The sequence below is a fragment of the Zalophus californianus genome, chromosome 3 (assembly GCF_009762305.2).
Source record: "Zalophus californianus isolate mZalCal1 chromosome 3, mZalCal1.pri.v2, whole genome shotgun sequence".
Taxonomy (NCBI): Eukaryota; Metazoa; Chordata; class Mammalia; order Carnivora; family Otariidae; genus Zalophus; species Zalophus californianus.
The window spans coordinates 133,556,640-133,577,026 of NC_045597.1; the positions used below are offsets into that span (position 1 = coordinate 133,556,640).

General features: G+C 36.4%; 1 protein-coding gene across 6 annotated transcripts in view; it reads left to right on the top strand.

The window, feature by feature from the left end:
• UBR3 (ubiquitin protein ligase E3 component n-recognin 3) overlaps positions 1-20,387 on the top strand; it is a 225,045-nt gene that overhangs the window by 18,684 nt on the left and 185,974 nt on the right. For 4 of the 6 annotated variants that reach the window (XM_027588549.2, XM_027588553.2, XM_027588552.2 and 1 more), the window contains exons 2-3: positions 13,683-13,822; positions 17,204-17,362. In XM_027588549.2, coding sequence (XP_027444350.1) covers positions 13,683-13,822; positions 17,204-17,362 — 299 coding nt within the window. The remainder of the gene's footprint in view (positions 1-13,682; positions 13,823-17,203; positions 17,363-20,387) is intronic. The other 2 variants (XM_027588550.2, XM_027588555.2) reach the window with 1 other exon arrangement.

Here is a 20,387-nt window from a genome sequence, read left to right on the forward strand (position 1 = left end):
CAATTTCCTTAGTGGTTATAGGTCTGTTCAGGTTTTCTACTTCTTCCTGGTTCAGTTTTGGTAGTTGATACAACTCTAGGCAGGTATCCATTTCTTCCAGATTATCTCATTTGCTGGCATATAGTTGCTCATAATATTTTCTTATAATTGTTTGTATTTCTTTGGTGTTGGTTGTGATCTCTCCTCTTTCATTCATGATTTTGTTGATTTGGGTCCTTTCTCTTTTCTTTTTGATAAGTCTGGCCAGGGGTTTATCAATCTTGTTAATTCTTTCAAAGAACCAGCTCCTAGTTTCATCCATCTGTTCTACTGTTCTTTTGGTTTGTATTTCATTGATTTCTCCTCTGATCTTTACTATTTCTCTTCTCCTGCTGGGTTTAGGCTTTATTTGCTGTTCTTTCTCCAGCTCCTTAAGTGTAGGGTTAGGTTGTGTATTTGAGATCTTTCTTGTTTCTTGAGAAAGGCTTGTATTGCTATATACTTTCCTCTTAGGACTGCCTTTGCTGCATCCCAAGGACTTTGAACAGTTGTGTTTTCATTTTCATTTGTTGCCATGAATTTTTTAAAATTTTCTTCAATTTCTTGGTTGACCCATTCATTCTTTAGTAGGATGCTCTTTAGCCTCCATGTATTTGAGTTCTTTCCGACTTTCCTTTTGTGATTGAGTTCTGGTTTCAAAGCATTGTGGTCCGAAAATATGCACCGAATGATCCCAATCTTTTGGTCCCGGTTGAGACCTGATTTGTGACCTAGGATGTGATCTATTCTGGAGAATGTTCCATGGGCACTAGAGAAGAATGTATATTCTGTTGCTTTGGGATGGAATGTTCTGAATGTATCTGTGTAGCCCATTTGGTCCAGTGTATCATTTAAAGTCTTTATTTCCTTGTTGATCTTTTGCTTAGATGATCTGTCCATTTCATTGAGGGGGGTGTTAAAGTCCCCTACTATTATTGTATTGTTGTCGATGTGTTTCTTTGATTTTGTTATTAATTGCCTTATATAATTGGCTGCTCCCATATTAGGGGCATAGATATTTACAATTGTTAGATCTTCCTGTTGGATAGACCCTTTAAGTAGGATATAGTGTCCTTCCTCATCTCTTATTATAGTCTTTGGTTATAATCTAATTTGTCTGATAGAAGGATTGCTACCCCACCTTTCTTTTGATGTCCATTAACATGGTAAATGGTTTTCCACCCCCTCTCTTTCAATCTGGAGGTGTCTTTGGGTCTAAAATGAGTCTCTTGCAGACAGCATATCAGTGGGTCTTGTTTTTTTTTTATCCATTCTGATACCCTTTTTTTTGATTGGGGCATTTAGGCCATTTACATTTAGGGTAACTATTGAAAGATATGAATTTAGTGCCATTGTATTGCCTGTAAGGTGACTGTTACTGTAGATTGTCTCTGTTCCTTTCTGGTCTATGTTACTTTTAGGCTCTCTCTTTTTTATTTATTTATTTATTTATTTATTTATTTATTTATTTATTTAATTTTATTTTTTTAAAGGTTTTTTTTTTTTATTTATTCATTCAAGACACAGAGATACAGAGAGAGAGAGAGAATATGAGCAGGGGGAGAAGCAAGCCCCCCGCTGAGCAGAGAGCCTGATGCGGGGCTCGATCCCAGGACCCTGGGATCATGACCTGAGCTTAAGGCAGACGCCCAACCATCTGAGCCACCCAGGCGCCCTAGGCTCTCTCTTTCCTTAGAGGACCCCTTTCAATATTTCTTGTAGGGCTGTTTTCGTGTTTGCAAATTCTTTTAGTTTTTGTTTGTCCTGGAAGCTTTTTATCTCTCCTTCTATTTTCAATGACAGCCTAGCTGGATATAGTATTCTTGGCTGCATATTTTTCTCGTTTAGTGCTCTGAGTATATCATGCCAGTCCTTTCTCTCCTGCCAGTTCTCTGTGGATAGGTATGTTGCCAGCCTAATGTTTCTGCCATTGTAGGTTACAGATCTCTTGTCCCGAGCTTCTTTCACGATTTCCCTTTGTCTCTGAGACTTGGATGTTTTACTATTAGATGTTGAGGTGTTGACCTATTTTTATTGATTTTGAGGGGGGGGGTTCTCTGTGCCTCCTGGATTTTGATGCTTGTTTCCTTCCCCAAATTAGGGAAGTTCTCTGCTATAATTTGCTCCAATATACCTTCTGCCCCTCTCTCTTCTTTTTCTGGGATCCCAATTATTCTAATATTGTTTCATCTTATGGTATTACTTATCTCTCGAATTCTGCCCTTGTGACCCCGTAATTGTTTATCTCTCTTTTTCTCAGCTTCTTTATTCTCCATCATTTGATCTTCTATATCACTAATTCTCTCTTCTGCCTCTTTTATCTTAGCAGTTAGAGCCTCCATTTTTGATTGCACCTTGTTCATAGCCTTTTTCATTTTGTCTTGGTTAGATTTTAGTTCTTTTATTTCTCCAGAAAGGATTTCTCTAGTATTTTCCATGCTTTTATCAAGCCCACCTAGTATCTTTAAAATCGTCATTCTGAACTCTAGTTCCCGACATCTTACTAATGTCCATATTGATTAGGTCTCTGGCAGTCGGTACTGCCTCTTGTTCTTTTTTTTGAGGTGAGTTTTTCTATCTTGTCATTTTATCCAGAGGAGAATGGATGAATGAGAGGAATTCTTAGATTTTTCTTTTTTAAAGATTTTTTATTTATTTGACAGAGACACAGCGAGAGAGGGAACAGGGGGAGCGGAAGAGGGAGAAGCAGGCTTCCTGTGGAGCAGGGAGCCCGATGTGGGGCTCAATCCCAGGACTCTGGGATCATGACCTGAGCCGAAGGCAGACGCTTAACGACTGAGCCACCCAGGCGCCCCTCTCAGATTTTTCTGAAAAGTTTTCACTTATCTTCCGTTTTGAAGGGTATTTTCTTTGAGTTAGAGTTCTAGAGTCACAGGTTTGCTTGTTTTCTTGTAGCATTTTAAGTATTTTTCTGGATTGTGTTCTGATTGTACAGTTTCTGTGAAGAGTTTGCTGTCATCTGTATCTTTGTTGCTCTGTACATAATGGATCACTTTCTTCTGGTTGCTTTGGAGATTTTCTTCTTATCCCTGTTTTCAGAAATTTGATTATGATGTGTCTTCATCTGGCTTAAAAAAAGTTTATTCTGCTTGGGGTTTGATGAGTTCTTGGATCTGTAATTTTATGGTTTTCAGTAAATTTGGAGAAATTTCAGCCATTCTTCACATAGTCTATGTCTGTGGTACGTCTTTTATGATCTTCTGGAGTTTTTTCTAAATTTTACTAGTTAGGCATGTCATTCAAATATTTTTCTGTCTCCTTCCTCCCCTTTTTGGGTTTCCAGTGTAATGTAAGACAGACCTTACCTCACTTGCCCCATATCTCACTTAAGTCCTATTCATTTTCTCAGTCTCTGTGCTTTATTTTGGGTAGTTATTGTTAGGTCAGTTAAATCACTGATCTTTTTTTTTCTGGTGTCTGATCTACTGTTATCCCATGTGTATTTTTCATTTCTCATATTGTATTTTTTTTCTGTAGAAGTTTGATAGGGGTCTTATTTATCTATCATGGTATAAGGTATGAGGAGATTCTTCCTCCCCTGAATCTTTGCTGGTTACTCCATCTCAATACCATTTCACTGAATAAACCATGTTTTCCTCAGATTTGAAATCTGCCTTGTTGTAATTAAGTTCTACATGGATTTGATTCTGTTTTTAAATGCACAATAATTTGTCCATTGATATGCTTTTTTAAAAAAAGATTTTATTTATTTATTTGACAGAGCACAAGTGGGGGAATGGCAGGCAGAGGGAGAGGGAGAAGCAGGCTCCCTGTGGAGCATCGACCTCGATGTGGGGCTTGATCCCAGCACCCTGGGATCATGACCTGAGCCAAAGGCAGATGCTTAACTGACTGAGCCACCCACGTGCCACTGATACACCTTTTTATATACCGTTATCACATTGTTTTCTTTCTGCCTTCAAGCATTCAATTTATAATTTATTTACTATTTTAATAATTTAATAATTGTTAATCTCATAGTTGATTTTCAAGTGTTCTGATCTTATATGCACACTGTAATTGAATTTAGAACTTACAGTTTTCATAAATATTTTGCTTTTGTACAAGTACTTTAGGCCTCACCAAAATATTAAACGTATATAGATGGAGTTTGTTTCCTTCATTTCTTAACTATTCATGTAATCTAACAATTTTAGATATGAGGTGAATCTGTACCTTAAGCCATTTAAATTAGAGATGTAGAAATGTATATCTATAGAAATGGCACAAGAACACATATAGGTGAATTTGGAACTGAATTTCTGACCCCGCTCCCCGTTTCTTTACCTTATGCTTTGTTTGACTTTTATTAATATTAATATTTATCATTAACATCTATCACTACCATCTGGAATGTAAGCTCTTTAAAAGCTCTCTAATACAGTTTTGATTATTTTAACTTTAAGTTTTAATATACGATAAAGCTATTCTACTTTCATTACTATTTTTCAGAATCTTCTTTCTTTTTTTTTTTTTTTAAGAGTTTATTTATTAGAATGAGAGACAGCATGAGAGGGAGGAGGGTCAGAGGGAGAAGCAGAGTCCCCACTGAGCAGGAGGCCCGATGCGGGACTCGATCCCAGGACTCCAGGATCATGACCTGAGCTGAAGGCAGTCACTTAACCAACTGAGCCACCCAGGCACCTCTTTTTAGAATTTTCTTAACTATTCTTACTTTTCCATAGGAACTTCAGAATCGCTTTGTTTATTCCTTATCAGTATTTTTATTGAGATTATATGAAATAGATTAGTGGATATCATATATCTTTATGGTATTGTGATCTTCAGGAATTTTTTCTAAACTTTAGTAGTTAGGCATGTCATTCAGTATTTCTGAGATTTTCCCTGTAAAATGAAGAGAACAGATTATTTCAGTGGCTTTTAATCTGGGATAGATAATCTTTGGGGATCTTTGTGAATTACCTTAAATTATATGCAAAATAGTGTATATGTGTATAATTTGGGTGTTGAGTTCGGAATGGAATGTATATGCCACAGGCTAATTTTTAGGGGAGCTTATCTTAGATGCTTTTCTGTTTTTTGAAATAGGCAGTTGAGTTATTTGAGGTGGCCTCTTCTTGCCCTCCTACTCCCCATTAAGTCTTAGTAATTTGCAAATGGACCACCAAGAATCTCTGGTCCCTTTTTCTTTTCTTTCTTTCTTTTTTTTTTTTTAGAGATGGAGAGATGTAGGGGAGGAGCAGAGGGAGAGGGAGAGAGAGAGAATCTTATTTTTATTTATTAAAAAATATTTTTAAAGAATTTTATTCATTTGAGAGAGAGAGAGACAGAGAGAGCACAAGCAGGGAGAGAGGTACGGGAGAGGGAGAAGCCAACTCCCTGCTGAGCTGGGAGCCTGACATGGGGCTTGATCCCAGGACCTGGAGATCATGACCTGAGCTGAAGTCAGATGCTTAACCATCTGAGCCACCCAGGCACCCCTTTATTTTTAATTTTTATTAATTTTTATTTTTTTTAGAGGTAGACAGAGTGCGCCATAGCAGGGTGGGGGCGGCAGAAGGATAGGGAGAGAGAGAATCTCAATCAGACTCCATGCACAGTGCGCAGCTCATCGTCGGGCTCAGTATCACGACCCTGAGATCATGACCTGACCCAAAGTCAACAGTCGGAGGCTTAACTGACTGAGCCACCCAGGTGCCCCACTCTTCCCCCCCCCACCCCCCTCCCGGCCAGTTTTTCTTTCCTCCCTTCTCTCCCTTCTGGTCCTATCTGCTCCCTTCCTATCATGTTTCCTCCCCTCTCCTCTCAGAGTCCCGTAATTCTACTTTTAGTCATTTAAATTCAGTGGAGTTACAAAGAGAGTTTCTGGGATGCTAGTCATGTTTTGTTTCTTTATCTAGTGGGTGGTCACATAGTGTGTTGTTTGTGATACTTCATTAAGCTGCACACTTTTTAAAAATTTTATTATGTTAATCACCATACATTACATCATTAGTTTTTGACGTAGTGTTCCATGATTCATTGTTTGCATATAACACCCAGTGCTCCATTCAATACCTGCCCTCTTTAATACCCATCATCAGGCTAACCCATCCCCCCACTCCTCTCCCCTCTAGAACCCTCAGTTTGTTTCTCAGCGTCCATAGTCTCTCATGGTTTGTTTCCCCCTCCGATTCCCCCCCCTTCGTTTTTCCCTTCCTACTATCTTCTTCTTTTTTTTTTTAACATATAATGTATTATTTATTTCAGAGATACAGGTCTGTGATTCAACAGTCTTACACAATTCACAGCTCTCACCATAGCACATACCCTCCCCAGTGTCTATCACCCAACCACCCCATCCCTCCCACCTCCCACCACTCCAGCAACCCTCGGTTTGTTTCCTGAGATTAAGAATTCCTCATATCATAGAGATCATATGATACATGTCTTTCTCTGATTGACTTATTTCACTCAGCATAATACCCTCCAGTTCCATCCACTTTGTTGCAAATGGCAAGATTTCATTCCTTTTGATGGCTGCGTAATATTCCAGTGTGTGTGTGTGTGTGTGTGTGTGTGTGTGTGTGTGTGTGTGTGTGTGTGTATACGACGTCTTCTTTATTCATCTGTCGATGGACATCTTGGCTCTTTCCATAGTTTGGCTATTGTGGACATTGCTGCTATAAACATTGGGGTGCACATACCCCTTCGAATCCCTACGTTTGTATCTTTGGGGTAAATACCCAATAGTACAATTGCTGGGTCGTATGGTAGCTCTATTTTCAACTTTTTGAGGAACCTCCATACTGTTTTCCAGAGTGGCTGCACCAGCTTGCATTCCCACCAACAGTGTAGGAGGGTTCCCCTTTCTCCGCATCCCCGCCAACATCTGTCATTTCCTGACTTGTTAATTTTACCCATTCTGACTGGTGTGAGGTGGTATCTCATTGTGGTTTTGATTTGGATTTCCTTGATGCCGAGCGATGTTGAGCACTCTTTCATGTGTCTCTTGGCCGTTTGGGTCTTCTTTGGAAAAATGTCTGTTCATGTCTTCTGCCCATTTCTTGATTGGATTATTTGTTCTTTGGGTGTTGAGTTTGATAAGTTCTTTATAGATTTTGGATAGTAGCCTTTTATCTGATATGTCATTTGCAAATATCTTCTCCCATTCTGTTGGTTGTCTTTTGGTTTTGTTGACTGTTTCCTTTGCTGTGCAAAAGCTTTTTATCTTGATGAAGTCCCAGTAGTTCATTTTTGCCCTTGCTTCCCTTGCCTTTGGCGATGTTTCTAGGAAGAAGTTGCTGTGTCTGAGGTCAAAGAGGTTGCTGCCTTTGTTCTCCTTTAGGATTTTGATGGACTCCTGTCTCACATTGAGGTCTTTCATCCATTTTGAGCCTATTTTTGTGTGTGGTGTAAGGAAAGGTCCAGTTTCATTCTTCTGCATGTGGCTGTCCAATTTTCCCAACACCATTTGTTGAAGAGACGGTCATTTTTCCATTGGATCTTCTTTCCTGCTTTGTCGAAGATGAGTTGACCATAGAGATGAGTGTCCATTTCTGGGCTCTCTATTCTGTTCCATTGATCTGTGTCTGTTTTTGAAGCTGCATACTTATTTTTTTTGGCAATTTTCTGTCAGTTATACTTCAATTTTTAAAAGTTGAGGTAAGATAAAATTTGGAGAAGTCATTTTATTAACTGTTTCTGTAGTTCTATTCAACCTTTCTATTATTGCCAAACATCCTGTTCCACTAAGGAATATTTAGTTTTCTTAATCATTCAAAACTATTGGATTCCTTGAAGAAAGTATTTGTCATCCATGAGCTGCTATTGTGAACCCATTACTTCCTGCCTAATTTTTTTTTTTCTCCTGAGCCTTACTAGTTGTCTAGAAAGGCCTCTTCACTTGCGGAGAGATCTTTAGTACCTGTTTATATATAGTTGCGTTTGTCAGACCTCTTAACAACACCTATAGAGCTTTGCATGCTTAACCTAGCTTCTTCATGTCATTTGGTCTGTAGCCTAAATATCACCTTTTCAGAAAGACCTTCCATTTCAAACCCATTATATAAATCATGCTGTCAGATTATTTTTGTAGAGCTTATTATTCATATTTATTTTTTGTTTCTCTCTCTTTCCTTCTACCCCACTCCCCCAATCGAAAGTTAGTTCCATGGGAACAAGGCCCCTGTATTGCTGGGGCCTAAGTGCCAGGCATATAGTGGTTCTTTGAAACATGGTTGAAAAGCACGTGTTACTAAGTGGGTGTCAGGTTCTTTTCTGTTGTTCACAAGAAGTATGGTTATTCTTTACCTGAATGCCCTTGAAATAATTTTGGTGTTCTATTATTAGATTTAGTCTTTGTTTTCTCAAGTCTTTATTGAATACTTGCTATGTAATATGTAAGATGCTTTAGTTCTCATACTACGTTCAGCCTGGAATAAAAAAACCAATTTTGTTTGTCGATCTTATCATATATTATACCCATACTGCATAGTGCTACGTTATTTAAACTAGCTCACAGAGCTTGGTTCTTAAGTCTTTTGGCTATTAAGTTTTTCAATCACCAGCCATCTGATATACTCCTGTAATCCCAGTGCCTAGGTTGCTTAGACCACTCTTGTTCCTTGGGCATAGTTCCAGATTGAAATTTCACTCTTTGATGCCACTTGACACTCTGTTCAAATTATTCTTCACTCTGCCCAGTAGCACTTTTGAGTTCATTTCTTTTCTACATGGAAAGTATCTAAGAGAGCTTTCTGTGCACTTCTTTATCTAATCCTTTCTCTTTTCCTGCTTTTCAACTGTCAGGCTTTTCATTGCATCCTTTAGTGTACATGTCCCCATTTTTCTGGCATTCCTTTCATCTATTTTTTTATCCTTCATATTTATGCTTCTAGGTAGTGTAATTAAATTATTTTCAATCACATAAGCCAGGTTTTAAAAAAATTTTTAATTTTAAAGCCTTTTAAAGTAGAAACGTTTCCTTGATTTTGCTTAGATTTTGTGTGTCACAGCTGAAACAAGTTCTTTAATTCACATTTACCTTTATGAAGCAGGTGCTTGAGTCTGGTGCCTTAGACCACTTGGGCATCCTGACACGACCATATTTACCTTTATTTTTATTTATTTTCTAAAAAATATTTATGTATTTATTTAGAGACACCATGAGCAAGGTGAGGGGCAGAGAGTGAGGGAGAGAAGCAGATTCCGCACTGAGTGCAGAACCCGATGCGGGACTTGATCTCATGACCTGAGCCAAAATCAAGAGTCAGACAGTTAACCGACTGAGCCATCCAGGCAGGCACCCCACCATATTTACCTTTAAATAAAGGTTTGGACCTTATGATATAATATTTCTTAACCTGTTTCATAATATGATAGATGTGGAAATGTTTGGATGGGGCACAGAAGCAAATGAGGAGGCTGCTCAGACCCTGCCCATCCCAGGGCTGAAGAAATTTGTATCTCTGCACTGTAAAATCTATTGACCTAACATTTGGAAGTTCTGCCTTAAGGATAGATAGACTTAGGCAGTGTGTGATCACTCTGAATGCTTTATTTTTTGTGTTTGTATATATTTTTCTTAAGAAAGAGTTATAACTTTCATGAGATTCTCAAAGGAATCTATGGACCCAGAAAGGTTAAGAATTAATGCTTTAAATTGTGGAACTAAAGCCAAATGAATGGCATAACTTATTGTTTGCTTTTAGTGTGAATTTTTTCCTTTTGATTACAAAGTTATGCATATGTTTGTTATACAAAATTCAAACATTATAGGTAGAGTTAATGTAGAAAGTAAAGTATGCTATATCATATTTCTGGTTAATTTCTACCAATTTGGTATACATGTATTTGGTATAAATATTTTTTTCTTACATATATTAACATTTTCCTTCCTAGTCTTTCTTCAAAATTTTACTTACAAAGATAGTACTCTATATACTATTATGTGTTTTCTCACTTAAATTATCTTAGATATGATTCTACTTCAGTACCTGTTGATCTACCTCATTCTTCTTAACAAAGTATTTTCTTTATCTACCATAATTTGGTTAACCTTTATTACTGAACACATGAGCTGTTTCTACCTTTTTTTGCATTGTAAACTGTGCCATAATGAACATTTCTGTAGATACAGTCTTGAAAATTTAGGAGCAGTTCCGTATAATAAATTCCTAGAAATAGAAATGTTAGAGTAGGGTATGAACACTTATTAAAGTTTTTTAAAATTAAGTTTTAATTTTAATTCTAGAATAGTTAACGTATGGTGTTAGATTAGTTTCAGGTGTACAGTGTTTCAGTGATTCAACACTTCCGTGTAACACTCGGTGCTCATCACAAGGAGTATGCTCTTTCACCCTCATCCTCTCTTTCACCGATCCCTGCAGCCGCCTCCCCTCTGGTAGCCATCGGTGTGTTCTCTGTAGTTAAGGGTCTTTTCTTGGTTTGTCTCTCTTTTTCTTTTTTTAAATTTCCTTTGCTCATTTGCTTTTGAGCACTTAAAGTTTTAGTAGATACTGCTAAAACATCACCAAAAACTGGATTTATTTACACTTCCATGCATATGATAACAGGAATTTATGAGTGTGCTTTCCAACAATGAATTAGTAAAGTGAATCTTCCCCAGTCCTCAAGATGAAAAAGCTTTTTTGTATTATCAGAATTTTCAAACATAGACAAATGTAAATGCAAGAGAGCATTGAACCTCCATATACCCATCGCTGGATTCAACACTTACCAGTTTTGCCACATTTGCTTCATTTGTCCTTTTTTCTCTTTTGCTGAAGTATTTTGAAGGAAATCCTAAACATTGTCATCTCACCCTGACATGCTTCAGTATTTATCTTTAAAAAATGCAAATATTTCCTTCCTTTTAAAAAATTTTTAGGTTTTTAGTACAGAAAATTTCACACATACATAAAAGCAGTGCACATAATAAACCCAAGTGCTATGATCTTTTATTAAGGGGAAAAACTCCTTCAGTGACGTTATAAATTTAAAGACCAATTAAAAAAACTACATTCTTTTGACTTGGTGCCTTAAAAATCTGAAGGGAATACTTTATTGGCTTTGATATTGGCCCACATTCTATTTAATGAATCCCCCTGTATCCATCTCCCAGTTTCAACAATTAAGAACTCATAGTTAGTCTTGGTATACTCCTACCTATTTCAGTTTAGCCCACCAGATTACTTTGAATCAAGTTGGATACATGAAAGCATTTCATTTATAAGTATTTACATAGCCATATCTAAAAGATAAGCCTTCATTTTGCAGTGATAACTGCAGTGATGCTACCATCATACCGATACAAAATAGTGTCATAAAATACCCATGAACATTCTTATGTAACCACACTGCCATTATCACACCTAATAAAATTATTCAATGAACTCTTACCCAGTTCATAATTAGATTTCTCTGGTTGTCTAAAAAAATACCTTTTTAAAGTTGGTTTGTTACAGTCCACTCACACGTTATATTTATTGGGTCTCTCAAGCTTTTTTAAACCTAGAGTGGTCCTTCTTCCTCCTTTTTCCTCTTGCCACTGACAGGTTGCAGAAATTGAGTCTGTTGTTCTGTGTAATGGTCTACATTCATGATTTATCTGTTTGCTTTTTTGTGGTGTTTTAACTTTTGCCTTTAGCACCTATATTTCTTATAAACGGAAGTCAGCTCTCGAGACTTGGTGTTGAATTCAACATGTTTGATAAGAACACCTCCTAAATGGTGCTGTGTGCTTCACAAACATCACAGTGTCTGATTTCTTTTACTTCTCATTATACTAAGATTGATAAGGATGTGACCGTCTGATCTCAAGTGGAAAATTTCCCCATAAGCCTTTCTCTAAATCCATCACAAAATGGTCAATTTCTAGTTACTCATTTTTGATTTTATTTATTTCATTTTATTATTTTTAAAATTCTGATGGGCTGTCTGGCACTTTAAGGGATTCCTTGTTATATTTGGAAGCTTTTCCTTCCTTCCTTCCAAAAGATTTTATTTATTTATTTGACAGAGAGAAAGAGCACAAGCAGGGGGAGTGGCAGAGGGAGAGGGAGAAGCAGTCTCCCTGCTGAGCGAGGAGCCCAATGTAGGACTTGATCCCAGGACCCTGGGATCATGACCTGAGCAGAAGGCAGACGCTTAATCAACTGAGCCACCCAGGCGCCCCTCATTTTTTATTTTAATAAAATTCATTGCTTTGGTTATTAGTGAACTCGAGCATCTTTTCATATGTTTATTGGCCATTCAGCAATTTTTTTTGTGACTTGTTCATGACCTTGGCGGATTTTTCTCTTCAATTGGTTTTTTTTCTTTTTCTTTTCTTATCCATTTTCACGTGTTCATTATCAAAGATATTAATCTTTTATCTGTTTTACCTCTTGTAAATATTTTTTTCAATTTGTAATTGTCTTCTGTATAGAAGCTTGATTTATGTAGTCAATTTTTATCTTACAGTTATGGCTTTTGGTTTAAAGTTTTACTTAGTTACACTTTCTATACTTTGAGGTAATGGAGGGGGGAATAGTTTATTTTTTCCTGGTACCTTTTTTCACTTTTGATTTGTATGGAATATATTTTGTATATGGTGTAAGATGAAAATAAAATTTACTTCCTGCATAAAAATAATCAATTGTCCTAAAGCAATTTATTGAAAGTCTTCTTCCTACCACATTGAATTGATATGCCATATTTATGATATTATTTTCACAAATTTATGTAGTCTCTTCCTAGACTCCGTTGTGGTCCACTGAAGATATTGTATTACCACAGATTTTTAATTATAATAGCTTTGTACTATATTTTAAGGTCTAAGTCACTGTCGGTAATTATTTTTTCCCCAAGTTTTACTGATTTTTTTTTTCCCCACACGTATACTCTTCAACTGAAACTTCAGAATTAGTTTGTGATTAGTCTCATTGTGATTTAACTGTAATGGCATTGAGCTTGGTGGAACTGACTTTTAAAAAAATAAAATTGATTTTTCCACTTGAGAATGTCGTTTTTCTCTAGATCTTTTTTGTTTTTTAGGTAAGATAGTTTCTGCACTCTTCCTCATAAGTTTGTTCTGGGCATTTTATGTTTAGTGTGGTTATTTTGTATTGCCACAAAATATCTTACTTGTGATTATCTGGATTGTGAATACAGAATAGTTTGCTTCATTTTTGTTCAGTGTATACCAATCATTCTTTAAAATAAGTATAAACAAGATTAAAAGAAATGTATATACTTATGTGTACTATTTAAAATTTTTCAAATAAGTTTTAAGTATTTCTGTCACATATTCATTCATACAATAAGTTAGAAATAGTTAAGGAATAGAAAATGTGAATTCTTAGGAAATAATCAATTTCTACTAAATGGTTTATAAAACGTAGAAGTAATAAAGTAATATATGAAAGTAATAAATTGCAGTTAAAAAATATTAAATCCTGTAATGAGATTTTCTTTTTGTATTCTAGTTGACACCTAACTAGTATGGTCTTTTATTAGGAGGAAATCCTCCTCAGCCACATATTTTATTTAAAGACTGATTAAAACTATAGTCTTTTAACTTGGTACCTTAAGAATCATAGAGGAGTAATAAATCAGCTTTGATATTGGCCTGCATTCTGTTTGTGGATATTGTATATAGAGGTGATATGTTTCTGGCAGATTAGACATCACTGTTAATTTTTTTCTTTTTCATATTACAGGTTTTGCAAAAGGCATCAAATTAAATCAAGTTCAAATATTCCCTGTGTCCCCAAAGACTTATTGATGATGTCTGAATTTGTTCTTCCAAGATTTATTTTTTGTCTTATTCAGTACTTAAGAGAAGGCTATAATGAACCAGGTATGTTTAATCTGCTTTTTGCTAGTACTCTTTTTAAGTTCCCAATTAACACAGTTTAGCATTAATAACAAGGTGAATTTTTTCAGATATCATTTTTTTGCTTAACATGTTTTATGAGATGACTATGAAATACAGAGACTAAATAAAAACATACTTTAGTATACATCAATTACATAACCTGATAGGTACCTTGTAGTAGCACCGTCTGGGACTTTCTGCTCCTGGGATCATAGATGCTTAGGATCAAACTTACTTGGCATTTAGCAGATGAGGAAATAATAATTTTATAGGGTTAAAGTGACTTTATTTACAATTATATTATGATAGAACAGAATTAAGAAGTCCTGGAAATGTGTGAATTTAATTTAGAGGTTTAGAAGCTAAACTACTCTTTCACCATCTCTCTCTCTCTCTCTCTCCTTTTTTTTTTTTTTGTAGATGTCTCTATATTTTTATTCCTCTCCATATATAACAATATATGAGAGAGTCAAATTATTCACTCCCATATTACAGGTAGAATGTATGGGGGTAAGCATCATGATATTATTGAAAAGAAAAAATAAACATGCAAATTATAGATAATCTTCTTGCCCTTTAAGATTTAGTCACAATCTTGACTAATATACTTTAGTTAAATATTTTGGATTTAGATATTATCTGTTAAAGTTGTCAGTCTGACATTGTGAATTACAGATACCAATTAGTGTGGTATAAAACAAATTTATTAACTTTTTATGATCTTTTACTTTTCTGATGATACTTGTATTTTTATCCTTTAAAGGACTGCATCTTGAATTACTTTGAGGTTTTAAATTACTTATTTACTATAAATAATCTTAAATCCAGTTTGAAACTATGGCACACATTTTTATCTATCCCCCCATCATTGAAGTGTGAAGAAACATATAGCATCTTCATCATTTTTTTTTTTTAAAGATTTTATTTATTTATTTGACAGAGAGAGACACAGTGACAGAGGGAACACAAGCAGGGGGAGTGGGAGAGGGGGAAGCAGGCTTCCCACATAGCAGGGAGCCCAGGGCGGGGCTCGATCCCAGGACCCTGGGATCATGGCCTGAGGCGAAGGCAGACACTTAATGACTGAGCCACCCAGGTGCCCCGAATCTTCATCGTTTTTGAAAGTACCATGTTATTCTCATTGTGAGCAAACACTTAAACTTATTTCTACATTTTAAGCAAAATATACAATCCTTTGTTAACAACTTCCACTCCTCTCAAGTGTGTCTTAAAATACAGGAAGAAATATTATTTTGATTCAGCCCCAAACTACTCTCTCTTTGGAATGAAGGAACTGGAGACCAGCTGGGTTGTTGAACTTGCCTTTGTGCTATTTCTCATATACTAGTTAACAGAGTTTTTGGGAATTTACATTTTGTATTATAAGTGTCCTATTTTAGAAAGGTAATAAGTAGAAATCATTTATTAGGAGAACCATTATTTTGATCAGAGAGTAATTCATACAAAAGTGTATTATGTTTATTTTTTTCTTTAGGGACATTTAGCGGTTATAATAGATAGATGACATAGGTACATAGCTTTGATAATTATTTGTTACCAGTATCTGAAAATACAAAGGAATGAATGGAAGCACTTTTTTGACTTAAGATGAGTGTCATGAACTTAAGTTCATGAAATTTTCCCTTTCTATATTATCACTTATGCTCAACATTCATTTCTTCTTTCTGTGCTAGAAAAATTACTACGTTACTTTGTGTAGAGATCACTGTTTAAAATTTAAGAAAGGACTCGAAATCATTTAATCTGAGGTAATAATAGAAGCTGAGAGATTTTGTTGTTTGACAGATGCCTTGAGTTCCATATGTCATTTCATCCTACAATCCTCATATGAGTGTCAGAGCTTATCTAGAGCCCTTGCAAACGAAGAACAAATATTAATTAAATATTTGCTGTGTTACTACATAAGTCACTGGGGAGGACATGAAGATGAATAATATACAGTATTAGTTATCCACTGAGGAAGTTAAGGTTTTTTTTGGTCTGGGTCCCAGGACTCAGAGTGATCTAGAATTTCATTTACACATCATGTTTGAACTGGGTTGTGAGTTCCTTGGGGTCAGGAAATTGTTCTTATTTAGTTTTGCTTCCCAGTGCCTATCATGTAGTAGATGCTGAATAAATGTTGAATGAAATTGATGTCCCCTTTCCTGGGCACACAGGCCCCGTATTAGCTCCCTTATAAGCATTCTTTTAGCTAATTATGCCTGAACTCTAAATTTCATTTTTCATTTCTTCAGGACCTCAGTTTCTCTGAAAAATCTTTTTTTTTCCCTCTTAATATTCTTTTTCAGTTGCTGTACAAGTTTTTTCTCTGTTCCTCCAACTCTACTAGGCCTATCTTTTCTGGTACTTAAAAGCTAGTAAAAACATTTATGTTTATGAAAACAGTTATTTTTCATTTTAGTTGCTCTGACCTCCAGCTAACATGAGTCTATATTTTTAGAATATGATAGAGGATGGGTTATTTGCTACACAGGTTTAAATTTAGTGCTGACATAATTTTGTTCTAATATTCTTATACTACTCTCAATATTATTTGATTTCTGTCTTGTTTTATTTTAGGAAGTGATCTTAACTTTTTCTTAAACACTATCTAATTTTGAAATGGTGTTATGTTTACATTTATATATCTGGAAATAAAGGATCCTCAAATTGAATGCATTTTAACCAAATTAAGTTCTTAATACCTTAATGAAGTCATCTGTTTTCCCCATCTACTTTTTCTCAGAGGATTGAATTTCTGAGCAAGTCTACCCTAGGCTGGGGGCTGGGTGAATAACTACCTTCTTTTTTTTAAAGATTTTATTTATTTATTTGAGAGAAAGTGAGTGAGAGCATGAGCAGGGTGGAGGGGCAGGGGTAGAGGGACAGGCAGACTCCCCGCTGAGCAGGGAGCCCGATGTGGGGCTCGATCCCAGGACTCTCAGATCATGACCTGAGCCGAAGGCAGATGCTTAACTGACTAAGCCACCCAGGCACCCCAATGATAACTACCTTTTAAACAGAGGTTTTTTTTTTTTTTTTAAGATTTATTTATTTATTTGACAGAGAGAGACACAGCGAGAGAGGGAACACAAGCGGGGGGAGTGGGAGAGGGAGAAGCAGGCTTCCTGCTGAGCAGGGAGCCCGATGCAGAGCTCAATCCCAGGACCCTGGGATCACTACCAGAGCCAAAGGCAGACGCCCAATGACTGAGCCACCCAGGCGCCCCTAAACAGAGTTCTTCTATTAATTTTTTGATTATAAAATACTGTTATCCAGGTAGCTATAACTTTAAAAGAATAAAATATTGTTATTTTTTAGCAAAATATTTTAAAGGAAGTTAATTATATGTTTTTTCAGCAGCTGATGTACCGTCAGAAAAAGACCTTAACAAAGTCCTTCAGCTTTTGGAACCTCAGATTTCATTTTTAGAAGATCTCACTAAAATGGGAGGAGCAATGCGGTCTGTTCTTACTCAGGTTTTGACAAACCAACAAAACTACAAAGATCTGACTTCTGGTAAGTAAAACATTAGCATAGAAGAAAGTTAAAATTTACTTATGTCACTGTAATCATAAGAAATTGTGTATTTTCAAACTTAAATGTAAGACGTAGACTTTTTTTTCATAAAATGCTAAAGGTGGAAATTATTAAAAGTACTTCTTATTTTATGGATGAAGAAACTGAGTCCCAGAAAAATTAAATGACCAATTCAGTGCCTCACAACTAACTTATTTAGGAGTTAGCACTAGAATCTAGGTCTCCCCTAAGTTTTGGTATGACATATTTATAATCTTACTCCACCTCCCCTTCCCCAAACAGTAACAAAACTACTTCTATGTCTTCATTTTTGTATTCTGTACTTTTGGATTGTATGGTGTAGGATTTTATAATAATGTAGAATTTAAGATACAAAACTTGGAATTGCTGAGTATGTTTGTATATGATACACCATTATATAAAATACGTTAGTTTAAAATTCTTCAGGTTAGCTCAGTTTTATAGTACAACAAATACTTTAAATAGCATTATTTTTGCTGGCTCCTGAACAACATATTTTGAAAAGTTTATGTTTTCTTTAGAGTGGTGAAATTTTCATGTGTATTGTGAACCATTTGTTATTCAGAGATAGTCTTATCTAACATTTTTTTTCCAGCAAATACTTACTAAGCACCTACTGTGTGCTTGGTTTTGGGCTAGGTACTAGAGTTTGGGGTAGGGAGTGCAAGTAGTAAACCAGGTAATCCTATCCTTGCCCTTATAAAGCTTAAGGTCTAGTGAGTGAGATGGCATTAATACAACTCCCAATCCAAAAAAACTGTATGATTTGTAAACTTCTAGTAAATGATATGAAAGGGTAGGGCAAGTGTTTATAAAAGGGAGACTTGATTTCACTGATGGGGAAGATGGGGGGAGCTTCACTGAAGAAGTGATACTGAAAGTAAAACCTAATGGTTGAGAGAAAGTCATTTAGCTAGAGGGTGAGGGGGGTTGGGTGGTAATGGGATGGGGTTGTATTCAAGGTAGAGGACATCTTCTCCTTTTGATTGCTGGACTGGCCTGTATGTCATAAACAACATAAAACTGGAAAAAATATGAGGCAGCTGTTATCAGGCACTACAGAGGGGACAGAGGGCAGTGCAAGACTAAATCTTTGAGAGAAAAGAAAAGCATGAGATGAACCCCACGATTGTTCCGAATCTCTGTCTAGGGATAACTTCCTGAGTGCAGCGCGACAAGCTGGCATTGAAGCAGTGTGGTGGCCCACCTGAGCTAAGGAGGTAGAGGGCACAGTTAGGGACAGCTGAAACAGTTGGAAACTGGAATCTTTGGGGTAGAATACCAAGAGGTGGGGGGCAGATGTATGGGGGGACCTCTGAAAGTGCTTGGCCGAGGACTGAGATACACATGTACAGGAGAAGACTGCCTCAGGCTTATTAGAGAGTGACTGCTATGGGTTTAAAAGCAGAATAGAGATATAAGAGGTTAAGCAGTTTTCAGAGATGTTGGAGTTTCAGCCCAGCCAGACTGGAGAGAACTTCTTAATACCACAGGCATCTAGCTGAGACAGAGTTTAGAGATTATTCCTGTCAATTTAGAGGGCCTTTTGAGAACCTTAGGCTTTCTACAGACCTGTCCTTATTTTTTATTTTCATTTATTTTTATTTTTAGAAAGGGGGAGAGAGAGACAGAGTAAGGGAGGGGGGAAGGGCAGAGAGAGAGAGAGAGATAGAATCCCAAGCAGACTCCACGCCCAGTACAAAGCCTGACATGGGGCTCAATCCCACAACCCTGAGATCATAACCTGAGCTGAAATCAAGAGCTGGATGCCTAACTAACTGAGCCACCCAGGCGCCCCTACAGACCTGCCCTTTATGAACCTTTACTAAACCTTTGTGAGTTTTTAGGTGATCAGGCTGTTAATTGAATGGTCTTCTAGAATTAAAATTAATAATCTTCAAAGGAAGATAATAGAATCCAGAATCTTCTATAATGCATCATTAGAATGTCCAGCATACAATAAAAACTACTAAACATGCAGGAAAATAAGAAATTATGTCCTATAACCAAGAAATAGGGCTGGCAATTTAAATTGACCTTGAAATGGACCAGATACTGGATTTAGCAGGTAAAGATTTTTTTTTAAAGATTTTATTTCTTTATTCATGAGAGACAGAGAGGGGGGAGAGAGAGAGAGAGAGAAGCAGAGGGAGAATCAGGCTCCCAAGGAGCAGGGAGCCCGATGCGGGACTCGATCCCAGGACTCCGGGATCATGACCTGAACCGAAGGCAGACGCTCAACCATCTGAACCACCCAGGCGCCCTAGCAGATAAAGATATTAAAGCAACTATTATAGGGCCACCTGCATGGCTCAGTTGGTTAAACATCCGACTCTTGATTTTGGCTCAGGTCACAATCTCAGGGTTGTGAGATTGATCCCTGTGTTGGGCTCCATGCTGGGCATGGACCCTAAGATTCTCTTTCTCCCTCTCCCTCTGTCCACCCTGCACTCTCTCCCTCTCTGAAAGAAAAAAAGCAACTATTATAAATATGTTCAAGAAATTAAAGGAAGATCTGTTCAAATACTTAAAAGTAAATATGATGTTAATGAGTGAAGAGATAAAGAATCTTAGCAAAGAAATATAAACCATAAAAGAAAATCTAGAACTGAAAATTAGCATTGAGTGCAGTAATTAAAGTGAAAAAATTTACTGGAGGGGCTTAGCAGCAGACTGGAGAGGGTAGAAGAAAGACTTAATGAATTAAGGATGGATATACTTTTGACTGTTTAATAAATGCTAGAGTGTTGTTGTTGTTTTTAAACCAGCCCAGAGAGACAGATATTTAGAAAACAAACTGTCTATTGCAATTATTAGGCTAGCAAAGAGAGGAAATACAGAAAAGCTCAACAAATATTAAAGAAGTTCACTTATATATTTTTATAATTGGAGAGCTTGAGACCTTAATTTAAGATACATAATTTGCCTAGGAGGTATCAAATGCCATGGTAATTTGGCTTTCAGACAGAATAATTTTTTACTT